Genomic DNA, 18,434 nt, shown 5'->3' with positions numbered 1-18,434 from the left:
TCAAAGCTGGCCGTAGGGCACTCAGAGGTCAGGAAGTACACGGTGCTTCGCCATGGCAGTGAAGTGAATCCCCTAGCAATGTGTTTTCAGAGAAATGGAAGTGCTAATCAGGACACGTGAAAGCAGAACAAAGTCCCATTTCCAATAGCAACTTCCTTTAGAAATTAAAATGTAGACAATTTCATCGTTATCTACAGGCAGTGCATAAGGACACGGGAGCATGAACTCTGACAGGCCCTTGATCATGGCGTTTTCACTGAAGCTTGGCTGTAGTCCTTTCACTTTTTTTCCCTCTTTTACGTCTACAGAGCCTAAAGCCTCTCGGTTACCCACAGTGATGGCATTAACAGAGCAACGGGGGCTCTGACTGAGCACCTGCAGGTCGGCACAAGTACACGGAGGAACCACGATGCTCCCAAGACGAGATTCTGAAAGGCAGTGTTAGCCTGAGTTGTTGGAAAGGAGAGTAAGGCTCAGAGGAAGGGGATTCAATGAACACAGGGACTAGGGGCTGAGCAGGGCAGGCCCTTGGCAACCCTCTGCTCTAAGTGCCTGCTGTTCCAAACACTTTATTTTCAAGGGGTAATAACCAGAATCTCGTTTACGTGACACAGAAATTAAGTACTATGCCTGACTCTGGAGACTAACACAAAATGAAACAAAAAAATAAGAGATCTGGGGCAGAAAAGGCACAAGGTGAGCATGGGCTGGCTTGATTCCAGAGAACCAGAAAATTACACCAACCACTAGGGTGGTGTCTAAGGATTCAGGAGCAGAGGAGAGGCTGCCAGAGGCCAGGAGGGGACAGACTGAGCATTGGCTACAATGGCTTGAGGCACTTCAAACACGTTTAAAACCACGAGTCATGGTCATACTAAAAAACCAAAAACAGTCCAAAAACCCACTGTCTCCCTTTGGGAAGAACTTACTCATTATTTGAAAAACTAGTAAATAAAGGTGAAGATTTCAAGCACTGATCCTGCCATGTCCAAAGGAACTGGCCTCGGGAGACGTGAATAGCTGGCAACGGGCATTTCCCCGTCACAGACAGTATTCCAGCTCACAGATGGAGAAGGAAAGGTAGAGGCGGGACGTCCCATTCTGCAACCCTTGACGTGTTCCAGACTGCGATGGTCAAGGGCCAGGAGGAGGACGCCCGCCTGGGTGGAGGGTCCGGCCTCTCACAGGAGCCAGACCGGGGCTGGGGGCCAGATAGGATCGCGAGTGGCTCTCCCAGCCAAGTAGACCCAGGGCGGCTCCTAGGAATGGAGACTCCACGACGGACAGAGTGCCTGGCCACACAGACGGCCTGAGTTCAACCCGATCAAACGGAATAGTCAAACATCATTTATGAGAGAGCCCATGAAATTTGAACACTATTTGATGAAATTAATTTGGGGATGCAATAACGATAGTTTGGTTATTTTGAAAAAAAGAGTCCCTTCCTTTAGGAGATGATCAGGGAAACATGTGCAGATGAAGAACATGTGTTTGGGATTTGCAAAGCCTCCCAGAGGGAGCAGAGGAGGAAGACGTGGATGGGAGGATGGGGGTGAACCCCCGGCCTGCGGGAGCCTCGACGGGTACAGGGTTCATCATATCACTCCCTCTGCTCCCGTGTGTGCCTGAGATTTTCCGTAATAAAATGTTCAAAAATCCAAGATAAAAAGAGGGTGACCGCTGGGTGAACTGCCAGCCTGGGGAGGACGGAGGCTGCCAGGGTACACCCTGAGATGGGGCTTGGTAGACACAGGGCGGGAAAGAAGCTTCAGGATGACAGCGCCCTCAGTCCTGGTGGACAGGAAGGCTGCTCGCTAGACGCACAGGACGTCCGTGGGGCTGGCCACTGGGGTAAGCAGGCTCCACAGCCAAGAGAGGGCCTGACATCCCAGGAGGAGGCCGGTGTGTGGCTCTGAGGAGAAAACACTGGAAAGGGTGTGTGGCCCAGACAGCAGGGGAGCGGGGAGCCCACACCATACCTCATGTTGCTTCCTGGAGATATTGTGTGCGTTCAAGGCAAACACGGCTTCCCGGGCGCCCACGTACAAGGTGTCCTTGTCCTCACTCAGCAGCAAGGACGAGTAGTTGAAGATGCCTGGCTCGTGAAACTGCACCAGCTGCACCTCTGGGGAGGGCGGGGTGGGGGGAGAACGTTATTAGGTATTTCTGAGCTTGGACACACCCTGAGCATCTGGTCTCCTTTTAGTGCGTGGCTGTCTCACTAGGGCCATGCATGGGTCTGCTGCCACAGTGGACAGGCCCCAGCCGAGGCCAGAACTCAGGCACCTTTGGGTGGAGGCTGCCACCAAGTGTGAGGCCCCAGAGCCACTGTGCTCTACCAGTGCTGTGGCCTGACTTCTGTCCTGCTCCGCTCCCTCCAGCCCAGCTGAATTCCAAACCCGGCAGCGTGACCTCCTAGGAACATGACCTTCAGGCAGCGTGACCTCTTCGCAGTGTAACCTTGTGACCTCCCAGGAGACTGCAGGCCAGACACCTTAAACTGCTGACCACTGTGGTTCCCTCTCCCTCCCCCCAAACTCTTGTCTATGTGTATTTAATCATCCACAAGTGAGGTTTTTAGAGAATATAACTATTTAGGATTTTCTTATTCAGAAAAAAGTCATTTACCTCAAAGCCTTTAAAAAAATCTATTTCAGTGATTACACCCCTTAACCCAAGCATTTTCCAAGGATATAACCACCACAAACTTAAAAAGCAGAGAAACAAATGACTTTTTCACTTATTTGGTAATTCCATCAATAGCTATTTAGGAATATGAGGAATTTAAGGATGAGCTATTTAGGAGTAATATAAATGTATTGACACTATTTCTTAAGGAGCTATTTCTTCTTTTTGACCATCCCAGAGTCAATTTTAAACTTGGCTTTCCATCTGTCACCAAGCTCTGATTTTATTGAAGGGTTAGGAGGTCACACTTCCGCTCTTCTAATTTCCCACTGTTGAAGAAAGATGCACACAGGATAGAGGCTCTCCCAGCACACACACTGCCTGGAATTCTGCACAAGACAGCTCCAGCCCTGCAAGCACACCTCACTCAGGACCACTGAGCCTGAAAGACTGGAGCGGACGGTTCCTAAGACACAGCTCCCAAACGAGGAAATAAACTAAAGAGAAACTAATAAATAGCAAATGAAAACTACCGGCCTGACGCTCAGCTACACATAATTAAATAGCCTCAAAATATTGATACTACTTGGTGTGGTTTGTGCTCAGGCAGTGCACACCAAACGTCATCAGGCACAAGGAAGATAAACATCCTTCCAGGGCCCCCCCGCACCCCGCCCCGATTTAGAAGCCAAATCAGCAGGCCAAGAACAAGCCCTGCGAGTGTTTCCAGTTATCGGACCATCTCCCCAGAAGCGGCGGTGCAGGCCGTCTGCCCACACGCAAGTGCCAGGAGGCCAGACCCAGCAGAGCAAAGGGCACCTGTGCATCTCAACACCACGAGCAGGGAGCAGGGTGGCCATTCCCTTCAGATGCCACCAGCGCCTGACACGGTTCTGCCCTCACCTCTGTGCTCCCAGGTGATCCTAGGTATGGGTGCAAACGCCACCGCTGTCCCAAACACCACTGTGAGGGCGGTGAGCAGCCCCCCGACAGGGGCGCACATCCTCATCGGCTGGGGCCGCAGTGGGGACTTCAGCAGCAAATGCCCGCGGGCAGGCGAGCCCACGGTGGGTGTCAGGGTGGTTGCTGCTCAGAGCTGCAGGGCAGCCTGGAGCTGGTGGGCGGCGCAAGCCCTGAGGCCCCGCATTTCTCAGCACCCTGGGTGAGGTCGAGCTGCTCTCACCACTGCAAATATCAAGGGCCACCTGGTTCTTAAACAGCGTGCTTCTCTACAGCCCTCTGAAGAAATCCTGGAAGAAAGTGAAAATGAAGGGTTACGAGTCAGGATGTGTCGTAATAACGCCTGCTTTCTGTTTGCTCAATATCCCCCCACGGCTCTGCTCTCACCACATCCCCAGCCATGGACTCTGTCTGCTGAGGAGAAGAGAGTGGTGGAGACATAGAGGGCTTCCTGTGGGGACAGCCCCACACAGACACCGCATCCCAGAGTTACAGGAGTCAGGGCTTCCTGGTCCTCAGATGGGCCCGGAACGCAGGACAGACACAGGGACCCAGACCAGGGAGACAAATGCCTGCCTGGCTGCCCAGCTTCCTCCCTGTGCGGGCACTGTGTCCAGCTGGTAATGCGATGGGAAGGTAGGGAACGGAACCGGGGTTTCAGTTTCCCTCAGAGACTCTGGCTTCCCAATTCCTGTAATACTCATAGAGGACGACAGCCAGAACTAAAGACCGGAGAGCTGCACGGAGGCTGAAATGTGAGAGTACACACACAGACACACACACAGGTGTATGTGCAAGCACACACGTATGCACGCATACAGATATGCATGCCTACAGACACGCATGCATACAGACACATACACATGCACGCACGCATGTCCTGGTCGTGCAGGAGGAGCTGACCTCCTGCAGGGGACAGGGCCACCCCAATGGCCTCGCTCCTCCAGCCTCACCGCAAAAGTCGGCATGTCATGGAAACTGGTCATGGCCTCTGATCTGTCACTGAGACGAAGCACCTCATGGAAAGAACAGGCCTGTGCTGAACAGAGAAACTGTGGGGCTGGGGGTCCTCAGATCTCCTGGCTCCCACGCTCTGCCCCTGCCCCACGACTGCCTGGAGTCCCGGCCTCCCGCCTGCTCAGCCCCGTGCACCATCTGCAAGGGTCCCTGCGGGGAGCTGCAGGGCAGCCCTGCTCCACATCAGTGAATTGGGGCGATTAGGGTTTGCCCCTGACCCAAGGCCCCACCAGGATCCCAGTGAGACTATGAGATGGGCTTGTTCCCGCCTTCTCAGGGGGAGGTTAAAGCAAAACGTCGGCCTGAACAGAAGCAGGACGCTTGCCAACCACATCTGGGGAATACAATTAAGCTACAGCAGAACCACTGCACTTTGCAGATGTGCTGCCCTGGGGGGCCCACACGGAATCCAAAGGCATGCAACCTGCTCCTCAGCTGAATACCCTCTGCTGCAAAATGGTGAAGCAGCTGCCTCCCCGACACCCCTCTCCCCACCCCCACAGGCCCTGGGAGTCAGCCATGCTCACGTCCTCCTCTGCCTTCCACTCCCACCAAGCCAACCCCCCTCCAGGTCTACCAGTCCTACTGACACCCCCGGGCCCTCCCTCTCTAGAACCTTCCCCTGCACCCACCACCACGTCAGGACGCCTGAGGGGCAGCCAGCTCCCTTAACTCCCTCTCCAGCCGTCCTCTCCCAGCTCCGGCTCCCTGGGGACCCCACAATTTGCCATAGGGCAGCACCTGTGCAGCCACCTGCCCTGCTGCCCTCTGACACATCAGTCCAAACCAAACCTCCCAAGAGGGTTTGGGGAGAAGGTCCGGCTTCCTGTTTACCTGGTTAAGTCACTGCCTCCAGGGAGCCCTCCCTGCTCCTTTCTATTCTGCCTGGGAAGTCACCTCTCACACCCTGGTGTCCTTCTCTGGCCCCAAAGGCTAGCAGGGAGCACGGCTCACCCTCCACAGTGCTCTGGGGTCCTTTTATTTTATTTATTTTTTTATGTGCACGTACGGGCCACTACCACCCCCACTCCCCTTCACAAAGGAAGGACTCATGGGGGACTTTCACGGTGAGCACTTGCCACTGGGGAGATGCTGGGCAAGGGCCAGACACCAGGGGCCAAGCCTCATCTGCCCACCCACCTTCCCTGCTCAGGCACCCACTCTGCACCTCCTCCCCCCAGCCCGAAGGCTGCCTGGTGGGGCTCCCCATCCACCCAGGATCTGTTCTCCATCCCAACATGCCTATTGGCCCGTGAAGTCAGGGAGCACACTGAGTCCATCTTTTCCTCCAGGGACTGGCCCATCCTGGGTGGAGACTGGCACCTCTTTTCGACAAAGGGCCGGATGGGCATTATTTTCAGCTTTTTGATTCCTAGAGCCTCTGTCCCAGCTACTCGAGCCCAGCATGGTAGCTCAAAAGCAACCACAGATGACGTGTGAATGGATGAGCATGGCCGTTTGCCAACATAACTATTTACAGGATGGGCACTGGGCTGCAGGCCAAGCCCTGCGCTGGGGGCCCAGGGGGACGGCCAGCCCAGACACCCAGTGGCAAAGGCACGATCCATGCTAAACACAACACCGGATGCACCAGGAGGCCAAGGAGGCCGGGAGGGGAAGAAGAGAGAGAGCTGCCTCATGGGGTAGCTGTGAGTGCTCACCCTCTGCGAAGCCAGCTCTTAGAGGCACCCACCATGTGGGTCACAGTCACCCTCAGCCGGGGCCCTGGTGGGGACTCTGCTCTCCTGCCCTTAGCAGGGGAGTGAGGTACAAGGTGGTTCCAGAAGCCCAGGCCAGGCGAGGTGTTCCCGATGTGACCCACTCAGCAAGCAACCCCGGAGTGTCCAGTGAACACATACACTGCAGCAATCCTACACAGCCACAGGACGCCCAGGCCCTGGCGAGGACTCTTTGCGTGGATGTTACTGGCTCAGGGTGCACCAGACACCCGCCTAGCTTGTTCCCGGGTCCATTTCCGCCACTACCAGTCTAATTGAAGCTGTGCCCACCCCACCCCAACCCCCATCCTGACCTCTCCACAGCCTCCCACCCCTTTACCCTGCTTCTGTTCTTGCTGCCTGGGGTAGAGATTGCTGGCTTCCTGTCCCAGCATCCACATCCCTTCATTCTCACTAACAGAATCTTGATTTTACCTAGGATGGCAATGTGGCCAGCTAAGCATGTCTCCCAGCTCCCCTGGCAGCAGTTCTGGCCAAAGAACTGTGGACAGGGCTTCCCTGGTGATGCAGTGGTTGAGAGTCTGCCTGTCGATGCAGGGGACACGGGTTCGCGCCCCGGTCCGGGAAGATCCCACGTGGTACGGAGCGGTTAGGCCCATGAGCCATGGCCGCTGAGCCTGCGCGTCCGGAGCCTGTGCTCCGCAACGGGAGAGGCCACAACAGTGAGAGGCCCGCGTACCGCAAAAAAAAAAAACAAAACAAAAAGAACTGTGGACAGAAGTTATTAGGTAGGAATTCCAGGAAAGCTCTCTAAAGGAGGCTGACTCAGCTAGTGTTGGCATTTTTTTTTTTTTGTCTTCAGCCTTTCCTCCTTTTGCTGCCTGGAACTCAAATTTGATGGCTGGAGCTCTGCCAGCCACCTTGTGAACATGAAGTTAAGAGTTTCATTCTGAGAACAGCCAAGTGGAAATCCAGAAGAACTGGGGACCCTCACAACATACTGGAGACTTTACACCTGCTTTCTTCTGCCTAGACTTGATAATAAACTATTAATCTCTTTAAATTACTGTTTTTTTCAGATCTTTGTTACCAGCAATCAGATACAATTCCAAACAGATACAACCTCCCTGTGACACATTTACCAAACAGCAGCAGCAGACAGAATAATGTTTTTAACGTAAATCAGAGCATATCATTTCCCTACGTGAAACATTTCTCACTCAGATTAAACCCAAGCACACAACCTTGGTTGACCTTCTATCCAGCCTCTCCTGTTTCATGTTCCCTCCACCTTTCTGTCCCAGACATTTCTGGACGTGCGGAGCCTGGCCCATCTGCTAGGCTGTCTTCCCACTGCTTGGCAAAGCAATTCAGAACATTTCCAAATGTGTCTGTACCAGAGATCATGTGTGTAAATCCCACGGCACAGTCTCATTAATTTACCAGAGAAGACTTTCTCTCTGTATGATTGATCAGTGACTGGCAGTGCCTCCCCAAAGCTTCTCTGCTCCAAGCTCCCAAACAGGTAAGGTTTCTAGGAATGCTCCAAATCAGGGCAGGGAAAAGCTCAGTGGCTGCCGGGGTCAGAGCAGAGTGAGGGGTGAACAGGCAGAGCTCAGAGGATTTCTACCACTCTGGAGTGAGACGTTGATGTGGAGGAGGGGACAAGATATATGGAAACTCTATGTACTTTCTGCTCAATGTCACTATGACTCTAAAACTGCTCTCAAATAGAAAGTTTATTTAAAAAACCCCACCACACACCAGCACAGAGAGGTCTTTCCTGAGCACAAAAGGAGCATGTGTGAGGCCCTGTCCCAGTGTGCCCACAGCCTGGGGTGCCCTTCTGGCTGCAGGGCACAGATGTGAGGCCCACTGGGATGTTTCATTTCCCCTCAAACATCAGCATGGAGCCCAGTCTCTGTTGGAGGGAAATGGTTTGCAAGGATCCAACGGCAAGAACAAATTCCTACTTCAGTCGCTGACAGAAGTCACTCCTCTGGGACATCCCATGACACGCACTGCAACCAGGCTTAGAACCCAGATGTGGGAGATGGGAGAATCCCTCTTTGGAAACTGGTGCCCAGAACACAGAGATTTATCTCAACTCCCTCCTCATACCCAGTAAAATTCTGACACCCTAAAAGGACATAAACCCATACGGATAAAAATGGGGAGAGGGTGATAGCCCATGCGGACGTTAACAAACCTGGGAAACTAGAAAGAAAACAGGTGAGCAATAGCAGTGGTGTACTGGCAAACCTTAACAACTGGCTCTCCAAGGGGGCAGGGTGCCCTGCTTTGTAGTGTATGCCGATCCCTGGGGTGCAAATGCTGCTTTCAAGCTTCCAACATGATGTCACTGAACACAGAGACAGGACGAGATGCACGGTAGCACACCAGTGCACGGTAATTCCACCGCACAGATACAACAGGCATGTGGCCTCAAGAGCAGGTAATAGTACAGGAAATAGTAAAATGCACGGGAAGCAGTGGGTTTTGAGTATGTTTACCTTCACTTGTATTTTTAATACAATTTATTTAAGTCCACATAATTTAGTGTTTGATAATGGCTGTGTTCACTAGCACACCGCTGCTAGTAATTAATTGCCGTTGTGGACAAACAGAGCTGAAACTGGAGCCTGTGAGAGGAGAAGTCACAAAGAAACCTGAGAAAATGAAAGCGACCTTAGAAATTAAAATCTTGATTAAGGCAACAAAATGTTCAGCTGAAGGATTGGAAGATAAAATTGAGGAGGTTTCCTAATAGTTGAACAATGTGACAGAGAAAAACAAAGGGAGAGAAAAGAGAAGAAAGCTAGAAGATGGATTCAGGAGACCCATGTCTAACTGACAGGAGTTCCAGAAAAGAGTGAGAATACAAGAAGTTACCAGAGAAATAATAACAAGAAAATGTCCAAAATAAAAACCCCACAGGTTTATAGAATGGAAGAACCCAGCAGTGCAGTGAATGAAGAAAGGCTGCAGTAGAGCCCTGGGAGACAAAAGGGGAGATTCTGAAAGCTTCCAGAGAGAAAACGGGCTCCAGACAATGACCTCTCAAGAGCCACGCCAACAGCTAGGAGGCAGCACAATGCCTTTAAAGTCTCAAAGAAGGAGGATTGCTCATGCAGACTCTCAAATCAAACCCAATTATCAGTCACCTGAGTGTAGCACAGAAACATGTCCCAAGCACGAAAGTTCTTAGAACTTCTACCTCCCTTACATCCTTTCTCAGAAAGCTACTGAAGGACTCACGCCACCAAAACAAGGGAGCTGCTTCCCTGGTCTTCCTGAGAAGGAAGAAGAGCTGGGGGACAAGAGACAAGGTGTGCTCCGTGGAGAAGGGGTGCAGGGGGCAGGAGACAGAGGCCGAGAGGGTGCAGGAGAGCTCGTGCAGAGTTACCGTGCGTTTGTGCGCTGAAATATGAGGGGAGCCTGAGGATGAGTAACACATTCATAGATTAAAAATGTAGCACACACACTCAAAATGAAGCAGTTACTAACCCCAGAGAAAGCAAAAGTGAAACTTGAAAGGAAATGTGATCAAAGCATACTTATTATGGCCCAGCTTTGAGCAATACTGACATGGCACCAATAACAAAAACCCTGGAGCAACGTCACTGGGAGGGTGGGGGGAGTGAGTGAAGGAGGACGTCAGAGAGCCCCCATCCTCACCTTCCATGGTAATACAGGATCTAAAATAGCAAATGCAGGAAATACCTGTACAAGCACTTTGAAGGAATATTACCCAAAATGGCTAAAACAGTCGCAGCTCACTGTCTCAGGGACAAAGCGACAAGACCGGAGCTCCTGTTTTCTCTCATAAGCTGTATAGTAATTATTTCAAGTTAAAATCATGTGCATTAATTGCTCTGATAAAAGCTAATTAAATTTTTTTAAAGAAATCAATGCTTTGATTCTTTGTAGCCTGGAAGACAGCAGTTCAGTGGGTGGAGAAGCAGGGGACACGGCCCCCTGCAGGCAGCCGTCCCAAGGACCAGGCAGAGCAAGATGTGCTTATGCAGCCACACTGGGGTTCATACATTTTTGCAGAAATAGGATTATTCACCAAGCGGCAGAAGTGCCCTGAGCAGCAGAACAGGAGTTAGTGTAAAATGAAGCTTCGACAGTGCCCAGCAAGGGAACCTGGCCTCCCGTCCCTTCACTTGCCACAGATCACCCCCCAACCCCAGTCTCTGCATTTGTCGCTCCCTCCTCCAGAACATTCTGCGACACCCCCACCCCCACCCCGCTTCCCCACCCAGGAGTTCCTGGTGGCTGGCTCCTTCCCACATGCACCCTGGCCCCAAGGCCACCTCCATCTTCCTCCTGCTTTATTTTCTTCATAGCAGGAGTAGGGACTTAATGCTCAACGATGTGGTCCCTTCTAGGGCCGGCAGAACCAGAGGAAATACAAACATCTCAGTTAGAAGACTAAGGCCAGAGCTGGAGAGAACCAAGGTGAGGCCCCAGTGGCAGAAAGTTTCGCACACATCATAGTCAGAATGAATAGAAATTTAGAACGGATTCACAGCTCCAGGACAGGCTGAGCTGCCTTAACAAATGGGCCCAATGGGGCTTCCCTGGTGGCGCAGCGGTTGAGAGTCCGCCTGCCAATGCAGGGGACATGGGTTCGTGCCCCGGTCTGGGAAGATCCCACATGCCGTGGAGAGGCTAGGCCCGTGAGCCATGGCCGCCGAGCCTGCGCGTCCGGAGCCTGTGCTCCGCAACGGGAGAGGCCACAACAGTGAGAGGCCCACGTACCGAAAAAAAAAAAAAAGATGGACAAACAAATGGGCCCAGTGAATTTCAGCGGAGGCGGGTGGAAGGGCCAGTCTCTCTCCTTCCGGGACCTGCAGGAATGACCACTGTGCACACGGGCTGCTCACACTGGCTTAGGTGAGAAGGGAAAACATTCTTCTTAATCGCCTTGAGCCTGTACCAACCCAGACACTGTCGTTAAGGAGCAGGGCGGGTGCTGAACTAGCCAGGGGGCCACTCACTCCCAGCCATTCCCAGGCCCGCCCTGCCCACGGCGGCCTGAGGACGGGTACAAGTTCTTTCTGCAGAAGTTTCCCAGCATGGACTTCATCCAGCTCTCAACTGTCTTTACCTCATCAGCAGGCGCCAGACTCCCGATGGCCTCAATCAGACCCTGCGTCTCGTCCCCAGATGGTCTTTAAAAAAATCCACAAGAATAGCCAAAGGTCAGGAGGGTCCATGCCACACACAGTCGACTCCTCTCTGGGGAAGGGGTGTGAGGGATGCATGTTTTGCTTTATGACATTGGAAGGGTTTGATGTTTGTCCTTTTTCAGTAAGCATGCATTGTTCCGTATAATTTAAAAGTGCTAAGCAAAGCACACAGCACACTCACACAGACACACAGCCACGGTGCACTCAACCAGGAACACTGGCTCGGCGATCGCTGCCGCGTTAAGAATCGAAGCCTTAAATGTTCAAATGGAAACAACTGGACAAAGCACCCACCCTCTCGCTTTCGTGGGCACTTCTGCTGGGAGCCAAGTGTCAGGAGTGTGCATTTGGCCTCCCCCATGTGAAAGTGTCACAGTGAGACAGGAGCCCATTAGAAAGACAGGGTCATACAATGTCACACCCGTTACCTACACATAATTGTGCTGGTTCAGGAGGAGTGCATGACCCCACGTTAAATGTCAGGAGAATGGAACCCAGAGGGGTCTCTGAACCCGGCACTCAGGGGCCTGTCAGTGCCTGTCATGCGGCAGCTTTCCAACCGAGCGACCCTGAATCAAGTCAGGGGGTTGGGGCAGAGAAAACAGGGTAAGGGTTATTTCATGAAACCATACACACATCTGTGTACGTACACTTGTGTGTGTACATACGTGTATTGTGTACCTGTGCACATATACACATATATGTGTGCACCTTTAAGTGTATATCGGAGTATATGTGTGCAAGTATGCATCTCTGCGTGACCTGTATATGCGTGCATTCATGTATGTATGTGTACACGTGTCATTTGTATACACGTATCTATGTATATGCGTGTTCATCCATGCATGCACACACCTGTAGGTGTGTGCATGAGCATCTGTGTCTGTCATGTGTGCCTGTATGTGTGTGTGTGTACATGTGTGTATGTGCATGCCCATGCAGTGTGTGTGCTCTCTGTGGCAGCACAGAAATCCCGATCTAGCACTGCATTCCTAGATGTGACCAGTGACGAAAGGCTAGGATCCTTTAAGGCAGGAACCATGGGCCGAGGGTACTGTCTGGGCTCTGTCACGCCTACCCACACCTTGGCTTCCCTTTCTGGGACCAGCTGTCTGTAGGGTCACAGAGGGGACACCACTCACTACCCCATGTAAGGCATCAATGCTGGCATCAACAACAGGATGCTAAACCAATGTTCAAAGTGTCTCCACTGGCATCCCCTGGAAACCCATGAAAGGGGAGCTCAGGTGACAGCTGTGGACAACTACTGGGGGAGCCTGTTGACGCTTCTTGTCTATGGGGTTTGCCCAGACAGGGCAGGTGAAGCCCCACTTACCCTCTAGGCCCTGTGGCCAGGACAGCGGAAGACACACAGCTAAATATACCTTCCCTTCCCAGCCAGGAGCAGAGAACACAAGAGCCACCCTAAGACCATGCCCTGCCAGTGCTGGTGCCAGGCCCAGTGTCCCCATCCCCAGGCTGTCCCCCACCCTAGGCTCCCCTACCCTACCCCAGTCACCAGCCCTGCCCCCAGGCTGCACCCCACCCTCAGCTCCTCTCCCTACCCAACCCCCCAGCCCCAGCCCCAGGTTGTGCTCCCCCCCACTCCCCTCCCCACCCTCAGTGCTCTCCTCCCCCACCCCTGGCTGTGGTGCTGATGTCACCACCTTGCCAAATGGCCTTGCCCTCTCAGGAATCAGGAACAGGTTTCAGAAGCTCTCTGTGTCACACACAACAAACAGTTTTTTGTTTCAACTTCAGTTTCCCCAGGACTTAGAATGGATCCCAGGAGCCAGGCTCAGCCTTAGAGCTGAGTCCAGCTGGACGCTCCCCGCTGCCCCAATGGAAAAGCGTCCAGGACACCGGCTTTCCCCTCCAGCCGCCCCGCAGGGGCAAACAAGCTGGTCAGGATGTCCCGACACACCTTAACCCTCGTTCTCTCACCTAAACCCAGGCACGTGTGTGTCACTAATGTGCCGATGGAAGCCAGGAAGGAGAAAAAGGGCGGCAGGGTGACAGATGTACATACCAACCAATTAATCAGCAACCAATCAGCAGTGATGATGCTGAGAAGGGCATATGCAGGGCAGGTGCAGGGCAGCGGGGACCCTGAAGCACAAAGGCCAGAGGAGGGAGGGATCACACCACCTTGTGTGACATCATTCTACACTTCACAGTCACACTGTCTCTTTGGAGGGTGTGTGGCACCCTCGCATAGCGTGTGCATTTGTCTCTGAGCCCAGACAGCTTAGCACCGGGAATACAAAATAACCTTCCTCCCCTGGCCTGATTCTTCCTGTCGGCCCACCCCCAGGGAGGAATATCTGTTGTCCAGGGGCTGCTGGCGTAGTAGGGAGCTCAGCTCCAGATGTGCCCCCAGGCTTGTTTCCCAAGGGCTGGAGGACACCATGTGCACCAGGAGATATTTTAAATGTCACTAGAACTGGTGCTTCAATCCCCAGTTTGACCTGTACAGAGAGCAAACTTAGATAAATGATACTGTTGAAAAGTTCTGCCTTAACTGGAATTTATTTGCATTCTTTTTTTTTTTTTTTGCGGTACGCGGGCCTCTCACTGCTGTGGCCTCTCCCGTTGCGGAACACAGGCTCCAGACGCACAGGCTCAGCGGCCATGGCTCACAGGCCCAGCCGCTCTGCGGCATGTGAGATCTTCCCAGACCGGGTCACGAACCCGTGTCCCCTGCATCGGCAGGCGGACTCTCAACCACTGCGCCACCAGCGAAGCCCTATTTGAATTCTTAATTTTCTCCTTACCTTATAAAACTCTCCTACCTTCCAAAGTAACTCCAAGGGTGCTTAATAAAGAAATAAAGTAATAAAGAAATGTAAATTAAAATAAAATACCTAATTATCCCCCACGAGACAGAGAAATTTAAGATTGCTGCTAGGGGTGCTGGTGAAGGGCTGGAGGATTTCCGAAGGCGATTCTGAATTTCCAAATGGCTCCTACTTCCTAGCTAGTCTTGGGCAGCTATCCTATGGACCAGCCCAGTGTGCAGAGCCATGTGGACGAGGACAGCCCACGAGGGCACCTGGAGGGATGTGCCTCCACCGGGGGGCCTAGTTAGCAGACATGTGCAGGACACTGAAGAAGCTAGGCAGGAACCACCAGGAAGCACACAGCACCCTGACCACATGGAAGGGCAAGGGCAGAACAGCAAGCCAAGATGACCCATGTGTGTCCAGGGAGGAGGTGCCAGTCCACATACACATACGTGCGCGCACACACACACACACACACACAGATGCACATATGGACACACACACACGAACACATAAAGAGACACACAGGCACACATATAGACACACATGGACACAGACATACATCCAACTGTTAACAGTGATTATCTCTGGGGAGGGAGAACGGCCAGGGAACTCACTTTTTAATGTTTGTTTTTAAAACAGTGAATAATGTTTATAATGCTTTGTAAAAAATTAATACATTAAAAATTTATGTCTCCTCTACACTAGACTCAAGTCAGTGAACAAATATTACATCCAGCACATCAACCTGTGCACTGGTATGTAATGTTCCGCAACCTAGCCCATTTCTTGGTGTCTATTCTTGCCATTTTATTTTTTTGCCCTTTTGCACTTACATAGAAATGAGAAGGGGCTTCTTTTCCTGCATGCTTTTTATGACCACAAGGTAAAAGTAACAGAAGTCTATTCTTGCCATTTCTTTGCTCTTTTTGCATTTACATAAAAATGAGAAGTGGCTTCTTTTCCTGCATATACTTCATGCTTTTTATGACCGCAAGGTAAAAGTGAGAGTCCACCCTCTTAGACTTTTACATTGGAATTCTCTAACAACTCAATATAGTACTGAACAGAAGAAACCACCCTTGATTTCAATTACCTTATGTCCAAAGATTCCAAAATATTTCTTTAAAATAAAGTGTTCAGCAAACAAAATCCAAAGACAAATGATCTAGGGGAAAAAAACTAGGAAAAAACACTTGTAACATAAATGCCAGGGCCTGGAATTCCTAATAAGTGCAGTGATCTAATAAACTACAGAAAGAAAAGACCTAATAAACTACAGAGCCCTGGCCAAACAGAGCAGGTAATTAAAAATGTATATGTATATAACCAGCCAATAAACACAGAAAGTGCTAAGTATCCCTAGAAGTGAAGCTGTGTTCATTAAAAACACCCCCACCCCAAAACTGGCATAATAAGACCTCGTGACTGCCATGCATGGCAGACACCAAAGACTACACTGGCAGCAGGTGTGTGGAGAAGCTAGCAGAAATGACAACCCCACCAGCTAATCCACAATACATGAGTAGCATAAAGGGATGAAGGGGAGGTAGGGGCTTACTTTTTGTTTTTACAAATTAAACTGGCATTTCTCTTTCCTCTAAAACTGGAAATACACGGTTGACCACGTATTAACTGACCAAAGTTAAGATTAATCACAAAATGACTCAGCTTCAGGGCAGATGACATGGAAAGCCATCTTTTTACACCAGACATCACTGATGACCGCCCCCATCCCCAAGAGAAGATGGAGCATTTCAGTGCCTAGAGCAGGGGCCTGCAGCCCAGAAAGGGGGCAGGGGAAGGAGCACGGGGCAGAAAGGCAGTGGGGGAAGAAAAACAAACAGGCAGTGCCCCTACTGCCCTGTAGGCTTCCCTCAAGCCAGCCCCAAGGGGCAGCAGCCAAGTCCAGATCTTTGGCCCTAAGATAGCACAGGGACCAAGGACCAACCTTCGGCTGGATCCCACTGAGGCTTCTACAAGGTGTCATCTTTGCTAATCTGCGAGATAGACTGAGAAACAAAGGGATTTTACCTGTATCTTGTGCCTCTTGATACTTCCCAATTGTTTCTAGGAAGGAGTCTTCAGAAATCTTGGCTCTGAAAATAATGGGAAATGAGAATATTTAAACAGTTAAACTGTCCACATAAACTCAGCATCACTTCTGGAAAGGCACTGAGAACAAACTCCTGCCTTCACTTCTGGAGCCCCGCAGCTGACTCTCTGACCCAGGATGGCTTGGCACTTGTTCACTTGTGCAAACAGGAGGAGGTAGGGAGTGTGCAACTGCTCACCCAGGAACAAAGGAAGTGAAACCTGTTGGTCACCCAGGTGCCGGAGCTGGTCCCCAGCCACTGACCACCACCACTTCCCTGCAGAACAAGCCATTCAAATACAAGCCAGAGTCACTGTCAGCTGTGAGTCCATCAATCAAAAAAGTATCATCTGGGCTTCCTTGGTGGTGCAGTGGTTGAGAGTCCGCCTGCCGATGCAGGGGACCCGGGTTCGTGCCCCGGTCCGGGAAGATCCCACATGCCGCGGAGCGGCTGGGCCCGTGAGCCATGGCCGCTAAGCCTGCGCGTCCGGAGCCTGTGCTCCGCAACGGGAGAGGCTGCAACAGTGAGAGGCCCGCGTACCGCAAAAAAAAAAAAAAAAAAAGTATCATCTACTGGCTATTGACTTCAGATATGTATCCTTTAGAATTCATCTTCATTGAAATCCAAAGGCACCAGGCGATGAAGGAAAAAGTGATACAGATAACATATTCACGAGAAAATGATTTCCTAAAAATCCCATTTAATTCCCTTTTTCTTTGTTTTTGATTATTGTTTATAAGCCAAACAGAAGAATTTCCACAGTGGTATAGCAAGTTCCTATATTGTATTTGCTACCCCTTCCCAGTGCAGGATAGAGCCCTCAAAATAGGAATCCCCAAGTCCAGTAAGATCACAAACTATCAGACAAAGAGAATCAGAATTGCAAAATCAGAGGTCACAGTGCAGGATTAATGAAGGTTTAGAGGCTGGTTAAACGGATGCTGACGCCTCTACAACTGCAAATGATCCAACATATTTTTTAAACCTCAGAATAAAGCTCTAGCATTTTTTTGTGGTTGGAATTAGTTTTTTCTTTTGCTTCAAGGGTTTATACAATTATTGCCATTTTTCTGAAGACAGCTGAGAAGTAGGAGATGCTCCTTGGAAACGCTGTTGATGCCCCATCTCTCCCACACAGTGCCCCCGCACCCCGGGGAGTGGGACCATCATGCCTGCATCATGCATGATGCCTGCATCATGCCTGCAGCCCAGACACTGTACCCCACTCTTACATGTCCACCCAAGCACACAGTTTCCAGGGCCACCCAGGGCCCCTCACCTCAAAGTGACAGGCAGAAATGGTTAGGATTCACCCGGCCTCACTGTGATGTACTGCCTAAGACTGAGTCTGGGTATTTCCCACAGAAGCGACTGCTTCTGATGGCCAATTTATAAGCAAAAATATCTTCAGATGAGCAAGCAGGTAAGTGTCCTAGAAAAAGTTATATCCACGCAAGACACAGAACCTATCTCTTCTGTTAAAATGCTCTTCTGGGCGAGCAGCCGATGGACACACAACCGATGGACAGGCAATGGGCAAACCCAATGAGCTATGGCATTTACCCGTTCACACGGGGCTTTCCTAGCACATGGGCAGGCGGGGCCCAGCAGCCACTGGGGACTGCTGAGAACTCTTAAGGAAAAAAGAAAGTGAGTCACCCATAAATAAGAGGTTTAGATAAATAATGTGAATACTAAGAATTTTAAAAACAAAAAACTTCTCTCTTCTAGAGATTCAATAAGTCTTTGTCACTTTAATAAATAAAAGCCCAGAGCTGCTTGTTCTGTGGTTGGACAAGGTGCGTATCATATTCACCCTAATTTCACGGTTTTGAGCAACAAATGACAGCAGGCTAGGGTTCCTGTGTGTGTGTCTTCAGCACCTCACACAATGCACTTGGACACTGGTGTCCTCATTTTCTGCCTTCAAGCCAAGCCTCCGTATCTACCCTCCATCAAAGAGCTTCTAGCCCCCAGGTTCCTGAGTGAAAATACTCGCTTCTGGCTCAGTCAACCGAGAGGCCCTGAGGGCCCCCAGTTGTCTGCACCCTTTACCACAGCAATTTTTCTCCT

General features: G+C 51.1%; 1 protein-coding gene across 1 annotated transcript in view; it reads right to left on the bottom strand.

Annotated features, from left to right (window-relative positions):
* Positions 1–18,434, bottom strand: part of SEMA4D (semaphorin 4D) — a 105,286-nt gene that overhangs the window by 19,957 nt on the left and 66,895 nt on the right. Inside the window, exons 2-4 of the mRNA XM_079925500.1 lie at positions 16,300–16,364; positions 3,532–3,878; positions 1,980–2,125 (exon numbers count right to left, since the gene is read on the bottom strand). Of these exons, the coding sequence (XP_079781626.1) occupies positions 1,980–2,125; positions 3,532–3,637 (252 nt within the window). The 5' untranslated portion in view covers positions 3,638–3,878; positions 16,300–16,364. The remainder of the gene's footprint in view (positions 1–1,979; positions 2,126–3,531; positions 3,879–16,299; positions 16,365–18,434) is intronic.

The sequence above is a fragment of the Stenella coeruleoalba genome (genome assembly GCF_951394435.1).
Source record: "Stenella coeruleoalba genome assembly, chromosome: 7".
NCBI classification, from domain to species: domain Eukaryota; kingdom Metazoa; phylum Chordata; class Mammalia; order Artiodactyla; family Delphinidae; genus Stenella; species Stenella coeruleoalba.
This window is presented reverse-complemented; position numbering and strand designations above follow the sequence as displayed.